Source organism: Podarcis cretensis (assembly GCF_951804945.1).
Source record: "Podarcis cretensis genome assembly, chromosome: 1".
Taxonomy (NCBI): domain Eukaryota; kingdom Metazoa; phylum Chordata; class Lepidosauria; order Squamata; family Lacertidae; genus Podarcis; species Podarcis cretensis.
In genome coordinates, this window is record NC_137170.1 from 122,905,544 (window position 1) to 122,926,197 (window position 20,654).

Below are 20,654 nucleotides of genomic sequence, written 5' to 3' on the forward strand. Positions count from 1 at the left end.
GATTCCAACAAATTCCACACAAAAAACGCTTATGTCCCTGTGGGGATGGCAATACCGAATCGGTGGCACAGGCCCTTCTGGCTTGCACCCTTTATAAAAATGTGAGGAGTGAGATTACCACCCCTCTTTTATTGTCTATTCCAGGTCGCCCAATCACTGCCACATTGTCCTTGGCAGATCAAGATGAGCAGGTGACAGCAAAGGTTGCAAGGTTTTTAGCTGGGGCAATCAGAATAAGGTTCACTATTTGACTGCTGCCTCAGGACCCTAAACTGTGTTTTATATAATCGACTTTTATTTCTGTTTTTGTATATCGCGTTGTTGTTTTGTTGCTATGGCCAATGGCTGACGCAAATAAAGATTCATTCATTCAAATCCAATAGCCATAGAATGCTGAGTGTCTGTCTGGTGGGCAGGAGGAATTGAAAACCAGGAGGAAAGAGGAGTGTAATGGAGTATCCTGGAAATGGACACTGCAGATTGGTTGGAAATCTGAACAATATCATTTCACACTGCAACATCTTGTTGCATGCCCTTGCACGAATTGAATCAGCACTGAAACAACCAACATGGCGAGGGTGGGGGGGGGAGCTGGAGTAGAGTCATGCTCCTCACTCCTAGTAGAAAATCTGCTTCTTAAACTGACAGCCCATATCCACATGGACAATAACACATCCATGCAGGCAGGTGGCTCAGCCACAAATATGAGCAATGAGGTTATCTTAATAATGAGATGCACCAACTGTATTTGGCATGGTTTGTATGTAAATATGGCACTAACCTTCGGCAGTCCTGATACAACAAATAAAAGCTACTGGCAGCTTTTACACTCAAGTGAGACCAATGGTTTTGTGGTGACTTGTAGTTTCTAAAACATTGGGGACGATATACTGGCCCTCACTGAAACTATGGTTAAGTTTGTTTTCTTGGCTTTCTTATTTGAAGCTCTTGAGCTTTGAAACTGGCTTTTCTTGCAGCAATTCAGAATTTGGATTGTGATGTAACCCAAAGACATAGAAGACGCCAAAATTTACAGCACAGCTCCATATAATATTGTGCACTATTCTTACCCTTTCTCCAACAGCTCCATCTCGTCCTGGGGTGCCATCATTGCCAGCAGGCCCCTACATCACAAAATAAAGTCAGGTGTTAACAGTGGCACTGATTATGTCTTAAACAGTGCAGTGTGCATGGGACTTCCCTTGAACACAGTTTGGAAACTGCAACTGAAGTCATGGCTGTCTTAGGCATATGCGGTGCCAAGGTGCAAAGATTCCCCCCCCCCCGGTTGCTCAGTCCCAGGCATACAAGAGGGTGGAGCCAGTCGGCTGTCTCAGCGTCTTGCTGACTTGGTTGCTCCCAAACTCGTGGCACAGAGCCGCCCACAGCAGAAGAGCCCGCTGCGGCGCTCCAACCAACAGGGGGCTCTTCCCCGGACTCAACTCTTAGGCCCCAGATTCTTGGACTGGCACCCCTGACAGCCCGGTGCCCCACACCCCTAGCGCCTATGGGTAAGACGGCCCTGACTGAAGTACAAAATTTGCAGGGAGACACATACAAACTCAGCTGTGAGCGCTTTCAGAATATATTACCAAGGAGAAAAATTCACTATAATTCACTTCCCTCCAAACACTTTCCAGCTACTGTCACGACCTCAACAATGACGCAGCAACCAGATCATAATACTGAGACAAGACATTTCAATCATGTCCAGAAGTTTAAAAACAAATATGCAAGCTCTCTGTCCATTTCTGAATCCAAATCAAGGTGCCAAGCATAACTAAGGCACTAAATGGCCTGGGTATTCCTCAGTTCCCCTACTCTCAAAATTTAGGTAGTTGAAGATCTCTGAAAGATTGTGTCCCCTCAACCTTAGAGCCGCCTTTCCAGGGAGGCAAGTCTGCCACCGAGCCCATGGGTTTTCCATCACCAGGCAATTTGTGCAGGCCTTTCAGCTATTGTATTTTTACAACCATCTTGCCCCATATGGTTGTTCTGCTGCTCTGCTTTTACCTTGATATTTTTAGGTATTACTGTTGTTTCAAATTATGCACCACTCGGCCTGAGGGGCTTTCAGCTAATTAAACTGTAAACATAAGCTTCTGTGAATTGGAACATATAATCAATGCAATTACTATGTCATACATTTACAGTGGGGTTTTCCCCCCCCTCAAGAAAAATAGGTACCAGAACTCACCATGAAGTTGTAAATTTGCCGGGCGACTTGGGGCAACCCTGAACAGATGCCAGCGTAACAATAGAGGTGCTAAAAACTACAACAAGCCAACACCCTAGCTGGTTGGGGGGGGTTGCTCGTGGTTCTGGTGTAGGTTAAATAAATGTGCCCCTGCCTCCCTTTTTCTCTTAGATTCATGTGGATGGCTAGGGCAGCTCAAAAGGGCTCTCGCGCAAATGTGCATGTATGTGCCTGGCTGGGAAGCTTAAAGCCCGCCACTGCTAGACGGGAGACAAATTGAAGAAAAGGAAATGAGAATTGGCCCCGCGCCATAGCTTGAGCAATCGCAGCTAGGAGCAAGGTGGAGTCATAGATCTGAAAAAAGGTGTTCACACATGTGGGCCAGCTTCCATCTAAAATTGAAATGTTTGTTTTGGGCTTCTCAGAAGTACATAAAGGCAAGAAGCGGGTGAGGGGAGCGGTGGCCCATAATGGCGCCCACCTGAGAGGTACTGGAACTGTGCTCCAGGGCAGCGCTGGAGGCATATGCCCCCGCTGCCCAGGGCAGGCGCGCTGCCAAGAGGGGCATGGCACGGAGGGTGCCCTCCCAGGCGTGGGATAGCCGCTGAGGTGCCTGGAGTGGTGTGTGAGCCCTGCAGCTGGGGGAGGATCGAGCCACCCATGGCGGACAATCAGCATGCCGCCTACAACTCCCAAGCCTCCCCCGAGCTGTCAAAATGAAGGGGAAAGGAGGTGTGCCGCTGGCAAAGTGGCGCAGCTCCCCTCCCTTACCCCAACGGCTTGGGGTAGGCTTGGGAGTCGCAGGCGGCCAGCGCACCAAATGTCACCCCTCTCCGTGAGGGCACCTAGGGAGACCCGCTCCCACCCACCCCCTTCCTACACCCCTGCTCCAGGGCGCTCTGGCTGAAAAATAAGCACTACACATACATTTCTAATATATTACTGTAGCCTAGAAAAAGCCACTTACTTCTGGCCCTGCTTCACCCACTGGGCCATGAGCACCTGGAGGACCTAGTGGCCCAGAAGGTCCTTTGTCTCCTGGTGGTCCTGTTGGGCCTTGTTTTCCTGGTGTGCCCTAGAATGAAAAGAAATATCATGCCTTTGGTTAAGGTCACTGAAGACGCATTTTGTGAAACATACAACTCTTTTCACATTGGGAGTAAATTTGAATGAGCATAGGTGCAGCATTAAGAATAACTATCACATGTGGCCTTCAAACTTTTGTGTTGATCTACTAAGCGACAAAACAGTGGGGGGAGGGGGACTAGCACAACCCAAATCTTACAGCCTATGGAGAAGACACTAGGATCACATTTTGCTGATACTCACAGCAGGACCAGGTAGCCCAGGCATACCCCTTTCTCCGCGTTGACCTGGCATACCCACAATGCCTCTCTGGCCAGTAGTTCCAGCAGGGCCTGGAGGACCATCAGGACCCTAGGAGGTAGAAGTGACAAGACAGGAGGATTGCATTGCAGACTCTAAGATGCATATTTAACCCAAGTGTGCAGCTTTAGTTTGTTTTAGGGATAAAGGGGGGAAAGTACTACCTGTACTATAAAGAGTAGCAACTGGGAAAGATGTCAGAACAAGATGCAAAAATGAAACACTGTAATGCCACTAGAAGGCCCCAGTTTTAAATAAGAAAAGAACAGACATGGAAGTTTTCAATCCTGTTGTCACGTGTGACTTGTGAGAAATGGTTTGAAGGTACAGTCATACTTCGTGTTACAGATGCGTCAGGTTGCGCATTTTCAGGTTACAGAGACGCCGAAACCCGGATGTACCGGAACGGGTTACTTCTGGCACTCGCGCATGCGCAGAAATGCTAAATCATGCTTTGTGCATGCGCAGAAGCACTGAATCATAACCTGCGTGTGCGCAGACGTGGCACTGCGGATTGCGAACATGCCTCCTGCACAGATCACGTTCGCAATCCGAGCGTCTACTGTAATGTATACTGTAAAAATGGAATGGAATAAACAGCATTTCAATGATGGATGTCTTTTGTACTTCCCTTTAGCTCATTCCCAAACAGACCTTGGCCATTTGGGTAAAGGCCATGGGAGAAGGGACTATACCACTGGGGATCAAAGTAGGAGTGCCCATGTGTTGTGTGCAAGGCTTGGGAGGAATTATATGTTGGCAGGGGCGCCGACTTATAAAAAATATTGGGGGGGTGGGGGCCCATACCGACTTATAAAAAATATTGGGGGGGCCCAAGACCTCCAAACCGCTGCTGCTGGGGGAACGAAAGGGGCGAGCCCCGGGCTGCCCCGACCTTAAGTGAACCTGTGAGGGCCCGCCCTTTGCGGCAGCCGATTGGCTGCCGCCGTGGGCGGTGAATATTAATGAGCTAGGGGGAATCCCCGCTTCTCGCGGGGCTGACGCCAGCCCCGCGAGATTGTTGATGGGTCGAGAGCCCGCAACCCCACCCCCTCTCTAGATCGGGAGTGGCTTTGTTTTTCTTAAATTATTGGGGGGGCAGAGCCCCCCAAACGAATTTTTGAGGGGGCTCGGGCCCCCTCAGGCCCCATGGAGTCGGCGCCTATGTATGTTGGCCAAGATGGGAAAGAAAAATAGGGAAAGCTGCAAGATGGGGAGAAAGGGAATTAGGACTGCTGAGGGAAAAGGACCATAAGTGAGGTCATGAGAGAGGAATGGCAGCCATGGCACAGAAAGGCAGAAACTGACGTATCTTTGTGCCTCCTGGGGATGAGATTTTTGTTTGGTTATAAAATGTTTCTTGCTGTTAATCCTGTTCAAGGAAGCCAAATGACTGGATCTTTCAAACAAAAACAAAACACAACACATTTTGGAAAGGAAAGCTTTGTTATATCTATTGCAAATAGAAAACCCTCCCCAAGCACCGCTCCAAATTACAGGTTGTCCGTCTTCTCCTGAGTCTCCTTTGTCTCCAGGACTACCAGGTGGACCTGCAGGACCTCGATCTCCTACTCGACCATGAGAGCCAGGATCTCCACGAAGACCAGGAGGACCTTCTTTGCCTGGTTCACCAAGAGGCCCAGCTGGGCCAGGAGCTCCCTAGAAATGAAAGTTTGGGTTAGAACTGAACGCAAAGGCAGGGAGCTAGATGTTTTCCAGGTGGTCTCCTTTCCAGGCACTAGCTTTTTTCGTTTTAAAAAAATGTGTGACTATTTTCAAATTCTACATAACAGCCTCATTATTGAGCTGTCCCTTTTATTTATTTCATAAACTGGGTAAGGAAATACAGCATATGCTCCCAACACATATTGCTTCTGACTTAGAATTCACTTAAGGGTGGGATAGCATGTTACCTTCAATTTCTCCTCCACACCCATGAGAGGCAGATGACCCCAAATCTAGACATTGGCAAAGCGGTCCAAATTAATTTGAGATGGTTTCTCGCATGAATTATACCTTACTCCAGTGGGGTGTTAAAAATAGATCATGTGCCCTAGTTACAACCAGTTTATAACATTATGATCTTGCCTTCAATAAACTCAAAGAAGCATACACGGCATATCTTCATTTCACACCCCTTTATCCTCACAACAACCCCGTGTGTGAGAAAGTCTTAAGCTGTGAAAGGAAGGAAGAGCAAAGGTTACCCAGTCTAAATTTAGCACTTGGCCCACTTGGCTAAACAAAAATGGTAGGGTGTTGTTCAATGCTAGTCAAACTCAGAATCAACCTATTGAAAGCAAATGATGCTAGATTTGTATTAATAAATTTGCATTAATTTAGAATGTATATTTATACTTGGATTTTTTTTAAAAAAAATTAACAACCTCCCAAAAAATGTTTCAACTTACAGTAGGTCCCGGCGGCCCTACTCTTCCAGCAGATCCGGGGAATCCTGTAGCACCCTAGAAATAAACAGACACAGACAAGACATGAGACAAGAAAAATTGCACCGTATCTATAAAACAAACATCCATATATCATGCATTTCATTTAATTATCATAAGCAAAACACAAACCAATATCAAATAAGGCCTAGAGATTCCCAATATTTTTTATTAAATTAAATTATTAAATTAATAGAAAGCAAATCTACTTACTGGGGGTCCTTTAGTACCACGGCCACCTTTTAGTCCAGGAACCCCAGAAGGACCCTGAATGGAAATGAGAAAACAAAGGAGATATTCAGTTGCTGCAATAGAATAGACAGACACCCTGCATCACCTTTTCCAGCGCTGCTTTTACTTACTGGTGGTCCATGAGACCCTGCAAGACCCTGGGGTCCTGGAGATCCAGCATCTCCTTTCTGCCCAGGCTCCCCAGGTTCACCTTTCACACCTGGTTGACCATCAGGCCCCTGTAAACACGGACACACAGAAGGAAACATCATGTTAGAGACCTTTGAAAGGTTCCCAGCTTAACATTCTAAGCACCAATGGATCACTGAATAGCAAAGTTTATTCATTTATTTAATGCATTTGCATGACATTGGACGTACGAAGTTGCTTATTTTTAAACTGCTTTATTTTTCACTTTCTAAAAATATACACAACAAACAACCCCCAGATACCCACACCCCTTTAAAATCAAAAACAAAACTCCTTGCATATACAATGTAAATAATAGTCAAACGCTAACGCTGCATGTAGTCTGGAATCGATTACATAATTTAGATGTATTCTATTCTCCACCAAAGAAGTTGCCTTATACAGTGGAACCTCGGAAGCTAAACACCTTTGAACTCATACATTTCGACTCCCGAACGATCGAAAACTAGAAGTGATTGTTCCAGTTTTTGAATGATTTTCAGAAGCCGAATGTCCAGCACGGCTTCTGTAGCTTGGTTTTTGAACTGTTCCAGGAGTCGACTGCACTGAGCCAGAAAATTGGTCCAATAAGGTCTACACTGAATGGCAGTGGCTGTCAAGGCTTCAGGGAATCCTATCTCTCAAACGGTGGGATGCCAAAAAGCAGAAAAACCAGAAGAGTTCTTACCAAGTAGTTTATTCAATATTCAAAGAGAGAGAGAAAGGAACAAAGTAAAGCTCCAAGTAAAGTCCCACTCCTTCAGTCCCTCCTATTTTTGTCACCCCTGTGCCGGCTGATCTGTGCTTTCTGCCTCTGAGCTTTCTGTTCTACTACCCTCAAGGCACACCTGGTTCTGGGAGAGGGGGGTTCAGGAATGCTTTCAAGGGACACTGAGTCTGTCAGCTGTCTCTCCCCTGGTGCTTCTTCTTCCTGCTGCTCTCCCAATATTTCCCAGCTTCTCCCCTCTGCAGCCTCTGAACTATGACCTTCTGCAAACCACTGTTCTAAATCTATACAGTCCTCCTCTTCTCGGGAAGGTACAGGAAGAGGGGGGCAGTGGTTTCCACCATTCCTTCTCAGACCAGCCCCTGACACTCTCCAGGATTTCAGGCGCAAACTTTTCCCAGTCCTACCTGGAAATGCAGGAGATTGACCCTAGGATGTCCTGCATGAAAATGCACGTGCTCTATCTCTCAGCTATGACACGTCCCTATACTTATAATTAGGTAAGGTAAAGGTAAAGGGACCCCTGACCATTAGGTCCAGTCGTGACCGACTCTGGGGTTGTGGCACTCATCTCACTTTATTGGCCGAGGGAGCCAGCGTACAGCTTCTGGGTCATGTGGCGCCGGCATGACTAAGCTGCTTCTGGTGAACCAGAGCAGCGCACGGAACGACGTTTACCTTCCCGATGGAGTGGTACCTATTTATTTACTTGCACTTTGATGAGCTTCCGAACTGCTAGGTTGGCAGGAGCAGGGACTGAGCAACAGGAGCTCACCCCATCGCAGGGATTAGGTAAAGGTAAAGGTAAAGGTACCCCTGCCTGTATGGGCCAGTCTTGACAGACTCTGGGGTTGTGCGCCCATCTCACTTAATAGGCCAGGGGCCAGCGCTGTCCGGAGAAACTTCCAGGTCACGTGGCCAGCATGACATCGCTGCTCTGGCCAGAGCCAGAGCCAGAGCCAGAGCCACACACGGAAACACCGTTTACCTTCCCGCTGGTAAGCGGTCCCTATTTATCTACTTGCACCCGGAGGTGCTTTCGAACTGCTAGGTTGGCAGGCGCTGGGACCGAGCAGCGGGAGCGCACCCCGCCGCAGGGATTCGAACCGCCGACCTTTCGATCGGCAAGCCCTAGGCGCTGAGGCTTTAACCCACAGCGCCACCTGCGTCACCTGCGGGATTAGGTAGAGCACAAATAAAGGAAATTCAGTTGGGTACATCTGAGTGGTAAATGCATAAGGCCATAGCATCAAAGTGTTTCAACCTGTTATCAGCAAAATGTTTTAATGACTTGCATTTACTACTATTCTAAGGGCTATTTTACAAATGCTAGCAAATGACCCATGTTTTAAAAATCTTTCAGAATAGTCTAGCATCTTACTGTGCAGAAGATAATGTGGACACCATAGCAGGTGGTGATTAAAAGAAACTTATTAGAAGATTCGCATACCTGGGGACCAGCAAAACCAACCGGACCAGTTGGGCCATTTTCACCACGGGAACCCTGAGAATGAAATTTAGAGAGAAAAAATGGTTTTAAAGGGATATTCAAAACTTGCTTCTAAAGACATAAAATGCAGGCCTCTTTAGTAAAATAACATGAGCGGGACAGGAATGATTCTAAGGAATTTTCTGTTGAAAAGTAAGTTGACTTTATGCTACAGCTACAATTGGCTGAGATGACGGGCAGAATCCGCGACCAGGGGAAGGAGACAGTGGAAGAGGACTGGAAGAAATTTAAAATATATCTCAAAAACTATTGCAAAATTGAGGAATGTTAAGATGTCAGGGGGTAAGAGGTAGAGAACTGCAGCAGCAACTAAAAAACTAAAGGAAATTTTATGAAAGGGAATTAAGACAATTGACTAAAGGGTTGCTAAAGAATCACTAAACAAGGATGCAGAGATGGGGAGGTATGGGGAAGTCAAAAGAAAGAAGGGTATGAAATGATGATTTTGAAGTTATATTGGTTTAATTGCTTTGTGTGTTTTGATTTTCTTGTTTTTCTTCTGTTTGTCTTGTTTTGTTTTTATTATGGGTTTGAAAAACGAATAAAAATTATTTTTTAAAAAAAAAATACACAATTGTTACACCATTTGTTTCGTAAAAGAAGCTAATAGTACAGTTATAGATAATTTAGGAAAGAAGCCCAGAAAGCAATGCGCAAGCCTATATTTATTCCCCGTACTCAGGGACTCACCTTGGTAATTGTCATAATGTCCATCATTCCCATATGATATAAGTAGGGATGGCTTTTCAATGCCCAAAGTAATTACTTCTTTTACGACAAAGCTCTTTTAAGTTTTACCAAAGGACTAAAATAGCAAGCGCATATTCATGTACATATAATTATTTAGCTAACTAATCATTTTGGGGGGATTAATTGTAGGGAGAAATTGAGGGAGCTCAAAATTATGGATGCACAGAATCACAAGACTAACAGAGATGCATAGTTAGCAGTATAAGGGCAAGTGAAACTTAACATGTTGAGAAAGCTTAGTCAAGTTAAATAGAAGAAACTAATTAAGTGTGGAGGCAGGGAATCCTGGGGTGAAAGAAGCAGCTAGAGAGTAACTAAGTAAGCAGGCGGGAGCAGCAGGAGGAGAAGGAACTCGACCTTTGCAAGGAAAAACAAAAGTATAAGGGGAAAAAAGGAATGTAAATTCAGTTGTTCACTTACAGGATTTCCACGAGAGCCTGCAGGACCGACTAAACCTCGAGGACCAGGTTCACCCTTTAAGAAGAAGAAAAGTACACAATATATTATTGCGCGTAGTCCGGAATAGATAAAAAGTAATAGAATACCACAAAAGACAGTGACGTGTTTACCAAAATCCTTTTACCTTTTCACCAGCAGGACCTGCAGGGCCAACCGGGCCTAATGGACCTGGGAGACCCTATGGAATAATAAATAATAATAATAGTAAAAATCCAGTCAAAGGAGTGAATTTTCAGAGTACTGCATTGAAAGCAGGGTTTCCCAATGACCTCAGGGGTCATCCGAGTTCAAGCCCCCACAATGAAGGAATCTCAACTAGGTTATACATGCCAGGGGGCCACCCAGCCTCTGTTTAAAAACCTCCAAAGTTTGAACCCTATAGTAAAATCGATTCTGGAGCTACTATGTTGGACACTTTGAAATGGTGTGTGTGACACTTCCAGAATAAAATGACTGCCGTATGAAGAGCACGGAGATAAAAGGAGCTGTTTGTCCCAGCCCCCCCCCCCCGCCATCCTCAAAATCAACTCCAGTTTCTTAACTCCTGATATCAAACCGCATTGCTACGGTTTAGTGTGCATAGTTGTTGATTTCTCATCACTAGGTATTCCCAATTGCATGAGCATCCAAAGAGGATTTTAGAGCACATTATTATGTCACCGGGATGTGAGTGGGGGAGATAAGAAGAGAAACCAATAACTGACTCACCCTTGCGCCATCGTTGCCAGCTGTACCTTCGCTGCCTTTTTCTCCTATACTGCCCTGAGAAAAGCATAACGAAAGTTCAAGTTATTTGCAATGCATGATAAGCAAGATGCAGAATCGTGGGCAGGAAACCAGTACTTGAAGGAGAAATAATGGGGGAGGGAGGCTTACCCTATCGCCTTTGGGACCAGGAGTTCCAGCAATACCTCTTTCTCCCGGCATACCCTGAAGACCTGGGGGCCCTTGATCCCCCGGAGTTCCAGAGGGGCCGGGATTCCCCTACAGTGAATAAAGGAAATTGGGTCTTTTTTCCGTCGCAAAATGGAAATCAAGAGGTCTTCTCATATCTATGGAAACTTACAGGAGTGACTTTCATTTTTCTTTCTTTTTTTCCAATTTTTTAAATTGATTTTCCACATTTATCACAAAAAAGACATAACAAACCACATAACAAAGAAAAACACATTGCACCACAATAAACACAACTAAACACAAAGGAAATTTGTATCTTTAAATATCTAATTCTCATTACATTGATAACTGACTTCCTCAAACCTCTTCTATCTGAATTTCATTAAATAACCTATATAACAGTTCTCCTACTTCATATTTCTAATATTAACTCCTTTCATTAACAAACCTCTTCTCCTTTATTAATATTCCAATCCTTAATATTTACTACACACATTCTTATTCTACCCCTAAGCCTATTTGTTACTTCCAAGAATTTTCTACTTATCTTATATCACAACATTTGGCTAAATATTCTTTAAATTTCTTCCAATCCTCTTGTATCTCCTCTTCATTTTTCTGTTATATTTTTCTGCTTAATGTTTTTGCAGGAAAATTGATGTCAACAATGCTCACATTGGCTTAATCAATGGCAGAAAGATGACCATAATTACATCAGGTTTTGTAACAGAGGAGATCTCTTTGTATAATGCGGTAGGAAAGGGCAGGCGATTAAAAAAAAAAAAGTACTATGGAAGTATGAGTCGGAAGTCAACCTCTAAAGATACATTAAACTGGAAATTAATTTGAGATTTGATAAATTTGTTGATCTCTTTTTTGAAAACTTAATAATTAATTAGCCAAAAAACCAAAAAAACACCAATGCTCATGTTAGGATTCTGGAGTACACTTGTATGTTTCTCCTAAACCTAGTTCTAGTCCAGATCTTCCCAATCCATGGCCCACCAGTAAGAATGAATCCCACCAGCCACAAATGGCAACATGCCAGGGTTGGAAAATGTTCCGGGTTTACTGCCTGACTGATACCATATAAACAGCAGATCACAATATATGGCTGGAAGCTTGTGTTTGGCTGGGCGAAGCCACATACTTGCAAACCCAATCTAGTCACATATCCCTGGAAAATGTGGGTTATATACAAGAAGGGAATGGATTACATAAATGCATGGCTCCTGACCAACAGGGAGCCAAGTAGATTTCTCCTGAGGTTAATGATATAATACTACTAAAGATGGGCCTATTCTGCCAATTTGGGGGTGGGGATTAAAATCACAGCTGTGCTCTTTAGTCCAGGCTTGTAGACTGACATACAACTGCCAGTGGTGAGCAAGAATTGCCTATGAGTGACCAAGCAAGGAAGTTCGTTTAAACTAGAAGAGAACTGCTTCTTTTTTCTTTTAAAGCACAAGCAACACAGGTGCACACAAACAGCAAGTCGCCATTTTTGTGGACAAGTAAATTATAAACTTTTCTGCAAGGCAATGTCAGCTACCTTGGTTAGTTGTGCAACACGAAAGAGCATGATGTGGGCCACATCTGTACCAAGGTTGAGACAGGAAAGACTTCCACCGTACCATTATATGAAATGGATGATTTAAATTGTCCCTTAATATTTAACTTTCCTGTGTATTCTCAGCTTCCTTAGTCACCTACTAAAATTTGATAGGATCATCATCTGACCAGCATCTTGCTGGATTTTTCCAGAACGTAATTGTTTTGTACATGCTGGTTTGCCCTTGTCAGTTTTGAATAGGACGCACACACACAAAATTACCTTTGGACCATCAGGACCTTGACCTCCAGCCATTCCCTTTTCCCCCTGAAGACCAGACGCTCCTGGATTTCCTCTCTCACCTGGATTGCCACGTTCACCCTGGAAATAGACATATTAAGCAATTATCTAGCCACTCTGGGTTTGCTGGCTGTAATGCTCATAATTATTACAGGACAAGGAGATAGTGAATTCTGCAGACACGGGATATGAGTTGTACAGAAATAGAGTTTAAAGAATAATCCATCATTGACATTGGTGACATTTTGTACAGCATATTATGCTAGGCCTGCATTTTCCCTTCTCCACTCACTCCCTTGCGCAAGAAACAGGTGCAAGTGCCCTCACCTGTGAAAAGGCAATCGATAAGGGAAACGTGGTTTAGTACTATATCTTTATTACAGAGCAGAAATGTTTCAGCTGACGCTGCACATTTCATGCAAAGGCCTCATATGCCACACAAATGGTAAGTCAAAGAGTTCCTCACAATTGCCACAAGTTGCTGAAGTGTCGTTACTAGTTGAAACTATGACACCAACACTGGGTCAGAGAGAGTGGTTTGCTGCCACCTGATGTACTTTCATCTCTAAAGCTAAGAAGATCTAGGCCTAGCTGGTACCTGAATGGGAGATGAGCTTGGGAGTGCAGCCACATGTGTGCTGCTTTAAGCTCCATGGAGGAAAAACGGTATAGAAATGTAACTAGCAGTGTAAACATATAGACATATGAACAAACTGAAAATAGAAGAGTCATATTCAGACAATCATATTTTGCTTTGACCTTCATGTGAGTGACCAAACAAACTAGGAAGTATTCCATTAACTATAGTTTCCCGCAGGGCTTTTTTTTTTTTTTCAACACCCCTCAGGTGGACGTCATTGCCAAGCTCTGGAGCTCTGGAGCCAAGTGAGGATTCCCAGGTAAGATCTTCCCTCTATTGTGTGGGCAGGTAATCCCTCCCCTACCTGGCTTGGTCTCCTTGGCAACGCCTCCCCCCAGGTGGGATTGGACAACTGGCTGAGGTAGGCGGAGACCTCCAGGTATCCCACCTGAGGGAAGGCAAAGCCAAGCCTATGCTGTTGGAGCCGCTCCAGATCTAGGGGCTGCACGCGTCCACGCAAAGGGCGCCCCCCATTTTAGGCGGGGAGCAGTCATTATAAGAGAACAAGTGGGGAGTTCATGGTGAGTTCCGGCACCTCTTTTTCTAGAAAAATAGCACTGGTTTACCTTTTCGGCTAAACCAAGAAACTATGGTTAACAGTTTCAGAACAAAAGCAAAAGCACAGCTTACCCTTGGACCCAAAGGACCTGTAACTCCAGGATCACCAGGAACACCCTATAAGAGGAGAGCAAATAAATCATTACTGACTACTAAACAGAGAAAATCCAGGGAAACTTTTTCTTTCTATTCATCATTGTTAGGCTGGCTTTAAAAGCATTGTTCTGAAGTGAAGTTGTTCATGCTGAAAATATACCAGCCCAAAAAAGGACAAGGAATTGATTCATATTGTAAACACAGGTGATATTGCGCTACAACACGTGAAATGACAAAAGAATGCTATAAAGCAACCCAACTTATGAATGGCAAGTTAAAACATTTTGTTTGTTTTTGTTTTTATTTATTTATACTTTTCAAATTTATACTTTTCATTAATTTTACAATCCATTTAACATTTAAAAATTTGTCTTGTAGTAAGGTTAAAGCTTACTGGGAAATGATATATAATGGATTGAATTGAAAAGGATGTTCAAAATAACTTTTATTTTAAAAACCCAGAATATTTTCTTTAGGGAATTATAGGGACAGAACTACCAAAATTGTGTAGAAATTTATTTATGTATGCTACTATAGCAGCAAGAATGTTACTTGCCCCAAAATGGAAAGAAGCAGAAGTCCGTGTAAAGGAAGAATGGATACAAAAACTTATGGAATATGCAGAAATGGCAAAACTTACGGAAAGAATAAGAAATCAAGATAACAAACTTTTTATAAAAGAATGGAAGTGGTTTATTGAATATTTGCAGATAAATGGTAAACAGATAAAAACATTAGCAGGATTATTGTAATAACCTGCAGTTTTATAAGAGTCTATATTTACAGCAGATAATTAAACGAGTAAGTCAAATGAATTTGGATACGCAGAAGATATGAAAAAATAAATTTAAGGAACCACAGGAAGAGGGGGAAGGAAGTTAAAACATAGTTACCTGATCACCTGGCTTTCCGCCCTCACCTGGAGGACCTGGAGGACCAGGTAAACCCTGTGGGGAAATGAGCAGAAAAGTCACTGTACATCTAGGAAAACACAATAGAAGGATTGTCTCTGGTATTTTATATGGACTACAATAGGACAGTGGTTTCCAATTAGCTAAGTACTGAGGATCCCCTGTTTTTCAAAAACCAAGCCATGGACCCTCTACTTTTGAAAATGTTGGCATCTTTTGTTATGCGAATGGTGCCACCATACCCTCCAACATGTCCCAGTGCAGAACCAGGATGTGTGTCTTCTGGGTCACACGTCTGCCTGAGCTACATGACCCACACGATCTCACACGAGACACGCATCCTCACTATTGTGTGCGTTTGGGGGCATCATGCTCTCGCACAAGAGCATGGCCCCCTCAAAATGGGGTGTCTTGGACAGTTGATGGGTATGTACCTGGGTGGGTTACATAGACCCCCTTGGGGTCTGTGGACCACCAGTTGGAAGCCTCTGCAACAGAGCAATCATGAGTAACCTGAGAAAAGAAATGTACTCGCTGTGCTGTTTTTAACACTTGATTGGGAGCCGCCCAGAGTGGCTGGGGAAACTCAGCCAGATGGGCGGGGTATAAATAATAAAATATTATTATTATTATTATTATTATTATTATTATTATTATTACTACTACTACTACTACTTCTACTACTACTTGCATCCAGGAATGGTGGTATAGGATATCAGCCCCACTGCATATTTAAACTGAAAATGTAATGGATTGTTCAATTTTTGCTAAAGTACCTCCTCTTCACAGGATATGAAAGTTGACATTTTTTATGATAGGGCTGCAAAACATTATCAGTTAAATAATTTTTTAACTCAGGAGTGGGGAACCACTTTCATTCGGAGCACTGGACAGGTGGGTGGGGTTCTCTACATGTCAATCACCTGATGTTATATGATGTCAGGTAGTCAGGTATATCATGTCCAAAAGGACAGCAATAGTTGCTTTCAGTGCCAAATTTAAACAGCATGAAAGGCAAGTCAGTGCTACAAAGGAGCAATAAATAAGGAGCATACTCTAAGGCTTCCAATTGTTCCTTTGCAATGCCGTCTTTTCCTGCCCCATGCCATACAATGTCAGGTGAGGGGCAGGTGGCACAGCCAGCCCAAAGCAGCCTTAGAGGCCAAATTGGGAGGCCTGTTGAGCCCAATTTGGCTCACGGACCAGAGATTCTCATGAGTGAGTGTCAATTTTAATCAACGAGGACAAATTGTAATCCATAAGAGCATACTGTTTTGAGGCTAGGTTGCATCTGGTTTATAACTAGGTTGCATCTGGTGTATAATGCTATGAATATTGCCATTTCAGTGGTACCTCGGGTTAAGAACTTAATTTGTTCTGGAGGTCTGTTCTTAACCTGAAACTGTTCTTAACCTGAAACACCACTTTAGCTAATGGGGCCTCCTGCTGCTGCTGCGCCACCGCTGCACAATTTCTGTTCTTATCGTTCTTAACTCAAGGTAGTATTTCTGGGTTAGCAGAGTCTGTAACCTGAAGTGTCTGTAACCTGAAGCGTATGTAACCCGAGGTACCACTGTATTAGATATTTCCCAATTACATGATTCCTTTGCACCACACTCACAGTGACTAGGGTTCAGAAAGCATGGGGTGCTTTACGAACATGGTTTTTTATTATTTTAGTTGATATTTCCTTCTTTTATTTAATGTTGTGTGCACTCAAAAGCCCTTCGGTAGGTTAAATTGAAAATAAATTTGATAAATACTCACCTGGAAACCTGTAGGACCCGGGGGACCTTGTTCTCCTCTTTCTCCTGCTAGTCCCTAAAAAGAAACAAACAATTGTATTCATTACTAAAACAGTAGGGAAGTTTATCATTTTTAACCACGCCCGCTACCTTGCATGAAAACCACTGCAGCTATTCTTCTGAAACTTGGCAAGAGTTTACCTCTCAGAACATGGGCATAGCTAGGATTTTTGTTAAGGGGGCAAGCTTTTGTTAGGGGGGCAAAACCTCAGATTTGTATTGATTTTTGGGGGGGCAGCTGCCCCCTGCCCACCCCGTTGGCTATGCCCATGTCTCATAATTTTCACATGTGTGTGTTTGTATGTGTATGTAAAGCTACTCAGTACCAAAACTCTTGGACCTATTTGCCTGTAATTTGGCAGGCTTCACCCACCCAGGAGAGGCAACTGGGTTTGAAAACACCATCAAAGGCTGTCTGAAGAAAATGAAAGGTATAACCACTTTTTTAAAAAAATTCCCCTTAATAGTGAAAGGGAAGGCACAGAGACTCATTTCCCCCCCCCCCCAAACTGGGATCTGGACCAGACTCAAACTGGGCAGCCTCCGAAGAGTTACAGACAAAATTGGTCAGTTTTTCGAAGCATCAAATTGGGGTCCATACTTAATCTTGTGGTCTGCAGACAACTCTAAAATATATTGCTTAAGTGTCAGTAGTCAATAGCAGGAATAGAATAAGACACCTGTTCTTCTAATTTTGACAAAGTTACAAGAGGGGGAGAAACTGGAAAGATTCCCCTAGTGATATTTGTAACATCTGCAGTCTTTATCTTCCACCTGCTCATACAACAGTCCTATGCCTCTTGGTCTTCACTCCAACCTACGTCACATTTTGACATATGTCCGTATTCATGAATGTCCCGTCCCATAATCCTTCCTATAGACTTATTTAAAAAAACACAAATGTATCAGGGAATCAGACATATACATTTGTGTGGACAAATAGCTCAAATTATAGTCACCAAAGTAGAAAATTCATAGTATGACCAGTATTCTCACTTTGGGGAAGCATTCATGCCAAACAAGGGATACCAGAATAATTTACTCATACAGCTTTGCTTGGAAACTTACAGGTGGGCCAACGGGACCAGCAGGGCCAACTTCGCCATCTTTTCCAGGAGCTCCCTAAAATAATATAATAAAAGAATAGTGATTTGGCGAACACATATGCATATGTGTCTGTGGCAAAGCGAAAGGTTGTTGTATTCAGACAATGAAAAATACTAAAAAAAATAATACTTACTCTCTGCCCTGGGACACCAGCATTGCCTGCTTCTCCAGGTTTTCCAGGGTCTCCCTAATTTGCCAAAAAAAGGGGGGAGTATATTATTTATGTTTCTATTATTGTAAGTCAAAATGTAGCCAGCTTGATATATCAGTGTAAACTATTAAGACACTAGCAGGACGTACACAGCACTGCTCAGGAATAGACAGACGGATGGATGGGTGGGCAGTCAGTTGGATAGCTCAGTTGGTTAGAGCATGGTGCTGATAACGTCATGGTTGCAGGTTCGATCCCCATATGGGACAACTGAATATTCCTGCTTTGCAAGGGGTTGGACCAGATGATCCTCAGGGTACCTTCCAACTCTACAATTCTATGATTTTATAGATATATGTTGGGATTTATAAAGGGATAAGGGAATTTGTTGGTTTATAGGGCCGTACATGGCTCCCATCCAGTGACCTGATGCTGGTCAACCAGGGAAACACTCAACCAGGATCCAGCCCCAAATTATTTTAAGGGATGTGACTAATTTTTAACTAGGGCTTTTTAAACCCTAGACAGCCAGGAGGGGGAAGCAGCATGAGATGCTACCATATTTTGCGCTCCATAAGACACACTTTTTTCCTCCTAAAAAGTAAGGGGAAATGTGAGTGCGCTTTATGGAGCGAATGGCGCTTCGCAGGAGAGGCTCTGCACAGAGAGGGAGAGCTGCGCAGCGCCCCTTCAGCGAAGCACCTCTCCTGTGAAGCGGGAGGAGGAACGGAGCCCCTTCTGTTCCTCCTCCTGCTTCACTGAAGGGGCGCTGCACAGAGACAATGGCCGGCACTGTTGCCACACAGTGGCCAGCTTGATGCCTGTGGGAAGCCCACAAGCAGTATATGAGCATCATAGCACCTCTGAAAACTAGGTGTGTCTTATGGCCGGGTGCGTCTTATGGGGCGAAAAATACGGTATGTTCCCCACCCCTGCAACCACCCTCCACAGAGAGGAGGGCTACATTCTGCTGGGTGCTGCTCTGCCAACATGTTCCCTGGACAGAACACAATTTCAAAGCAGACTCCTACAGGCAACAGGATTGCACCCTCGGTGAGCTGCTCCTGCACAGCTGCTATATGTGCTTGGCAGCTGTGCAATGCTTGCTTGCCTTACCATCTTGGCCCTTTCACTCTCCCACAGCATTGCCTCCAATACGTCTCATGGACCAGTGAGGTTCAGGTCCCAGCCATTCCCACTGATGACAACTCCACCGGCTCCCACTCCATGACTGCTGTTTACCAAGCTGCCTTCAATGCAGTTTGGAACAGTTTGGTCCATCAAATCCCATTTCTCCATCTCAGGACCCATCGTGCCAAATCATGGACACTGTTAGGATTCTTTTCCCATGCTTGCAGTCATGGGATTGGGGTTTTTTTAATCACATGACAGTGTATGTTCTCATTCCACAATGTGGGAAGTGACAGAGACAGGATGTTCATAACCATCCTCTGCTACCAGGTCAAGACTATCATGAATCCTACTCACCCAGCGTCAAGTAATGAGAGCATTAGGCTTATACTCAAAATTGCTGCAGAGGAGAAAATGCATGTTTCACATCACGATGTGAACACAGCATTTTCTGCTGGGGCCCTGGGTGCGTCAATTTATATGCTACCACATGATGGAGTACAGATAAAGAAGGGATTGGTTTGTGCTCTCAAGAAATCCCTGTATGGTCTCAAACAAAATGCCCGGTGTTGGAACTCTAAACTAACAGAGACATTGTTTTCTCTAGGTTTTCACCAAGGCAAAGCAGATCCATGTGTGTTTGTCAAATATCTGCAGAGGTGTCCCAATCAGTGTAGTTTGGAACATTTCAATCCATCATCTTGATTCGAAATGAATCTGACCTTTTGCGAACGTACATCACAATCCGCTCCTTGGTATGGGAAATGGTTGTGCCAAATTTGTCAGTCTTATCTCCAGAGGTGTCTAAACCAGTGCAGTCTGGAACATTTTTGTTCTCCATCGTTATTCAAAATGGCGTCCGATTGCACCCAAACATAGATGGAAGCCAGCTCTTTCATCTTGATAACCATGAGGACAAGTTTGGCAGTGATCTCACAAGAGGTCAATCATCAGACAAACCATTTTCCAAAATACGTTGTAGATAAAGAAATAATACATACACTACTGCCTTTTGGCCCAGGGAGACCCATGCTACCCGGCTGGCCTCGAATTCCTATTGGACCTGCTGGGCCTGGTCGCCCATCTTCTCCTGGAGCTCCCTGCAAAACAAAACAAAAACCCCAAGCATTTAATGCTGAAATATTAAACAAACTTGGTCCGGTTTCTTCCCTTAAAGACAGCCATGTACACATGGCCTTCAGAACCATTGCACAAACTACTGCAGAACCTTTAAGGAATGCAGAAGGCAGAAAGATGAAAAAAATCTGAATCTAATACCTTCTTTAATGCAAGCCATGCAGTTGATAAGGAAAGGGAAGATAATGTTTTCATAACATAGGCTATAAAACAGGGATGGGGGGAAACTGTGGTTCTCCCGAAGAGTAGCAGAAGAGTTTGGGGCAATTATTCCAATATTCTTTACAGTAGTTCTTGTTGGACCAACTCCCCATTAGCCCCATGAACTGAGCAGGCGTATGTATTTTGTAGATTGCATTCTGTAGTTTGTGTTTCTGATTTCACATGCAGATGCCATAGAGACATAATTTAAATCATAGCAGTTTCAAGCATTAAGGGGGGGGGGACAGTTGTGATTTCCATCATTATAATCT

The 20,654-nt window shown here is 43.9% G+C and overlaps 1 protein-coding gene across 1 annotated transcript in view; it reads right to left on the bottom strand.

Annotated features, from left to right (window-relative positions):
* Window positions 1–20,654, bottom strand: part of COL5A2 (collagen type V alpha 2 chain) — a 182,348-nt gene that overhangs the window by 19,045 nt on the left and 142,649 nt on the right. The window contains exons 27-45 of the mRNA XM_079975826.1: window positions 20,046–20,144; window positions 17,896–17,949; window positions 17,724–17,777; window positions 16,618–16,671; window positions 14,833–14,886; window positions 13,916–13,960; window positions 12,628–12,726; window positions 10,773–10,880; window positions 10,605–10,658; window positions 10,021–10,074; window positions 9,858–9,911; window positions 8,628–8,681; window positions 6,393–6,500; window positions 6,244–6,297; window positions 5,995–6,048; window positions 5,081–5,242; window positions 3,527–3,634; window positions 3,165–3,272; window positions 1,071–1,124 (exon numbers count right to left, since the gene is read on the bottom strand). Coding sequence (XP_079831952.1) covers window positions 1,071–1,124; window positions 3,165–3,272; window positions 3,527–3,634; window positions 5,081–5,242; window positions 5,995–6,048; window positions 6,244–6,297; window positions 6,393–6,500; window positions 8,628–8,681; window positions 9,858–9,911; window positions 10,021–10,074; window positions 10,605–10,658; window positions 10,773–10,880; window positions 12,628–12,726; window positions 13,916–13,960; window positions 14,833–14,886; window positions 16,618–16,671; window positions 17,724–17,777; window positions 17,896–17,949; window positions 20,046–20,144 — 1,431 coding nt within the window. The remainder of the gene's footprint in view (window positions 1–1,070; window positions 1,125–3,164; window positions 3,273–3,526; window positions 3,635–5,080; window positions 5,243–5,994; window positions 6,049–6,243; window positions 6,298–6,392; window positions 6,501–8,627; window positions 8,682–9,857; window positions 9,912–10,020; window positions 10,075–10,604; window positions 10,659–10,772; window positions 10,881–12,627; window positions 12,727–13,915; window positions 13,961–14,832; window positions 14,887–16,617; window positions 16,672–17,723; window positions 17,778–17,895; window positions 17,950–20,045; window positions 20,145–20,654) is intronic.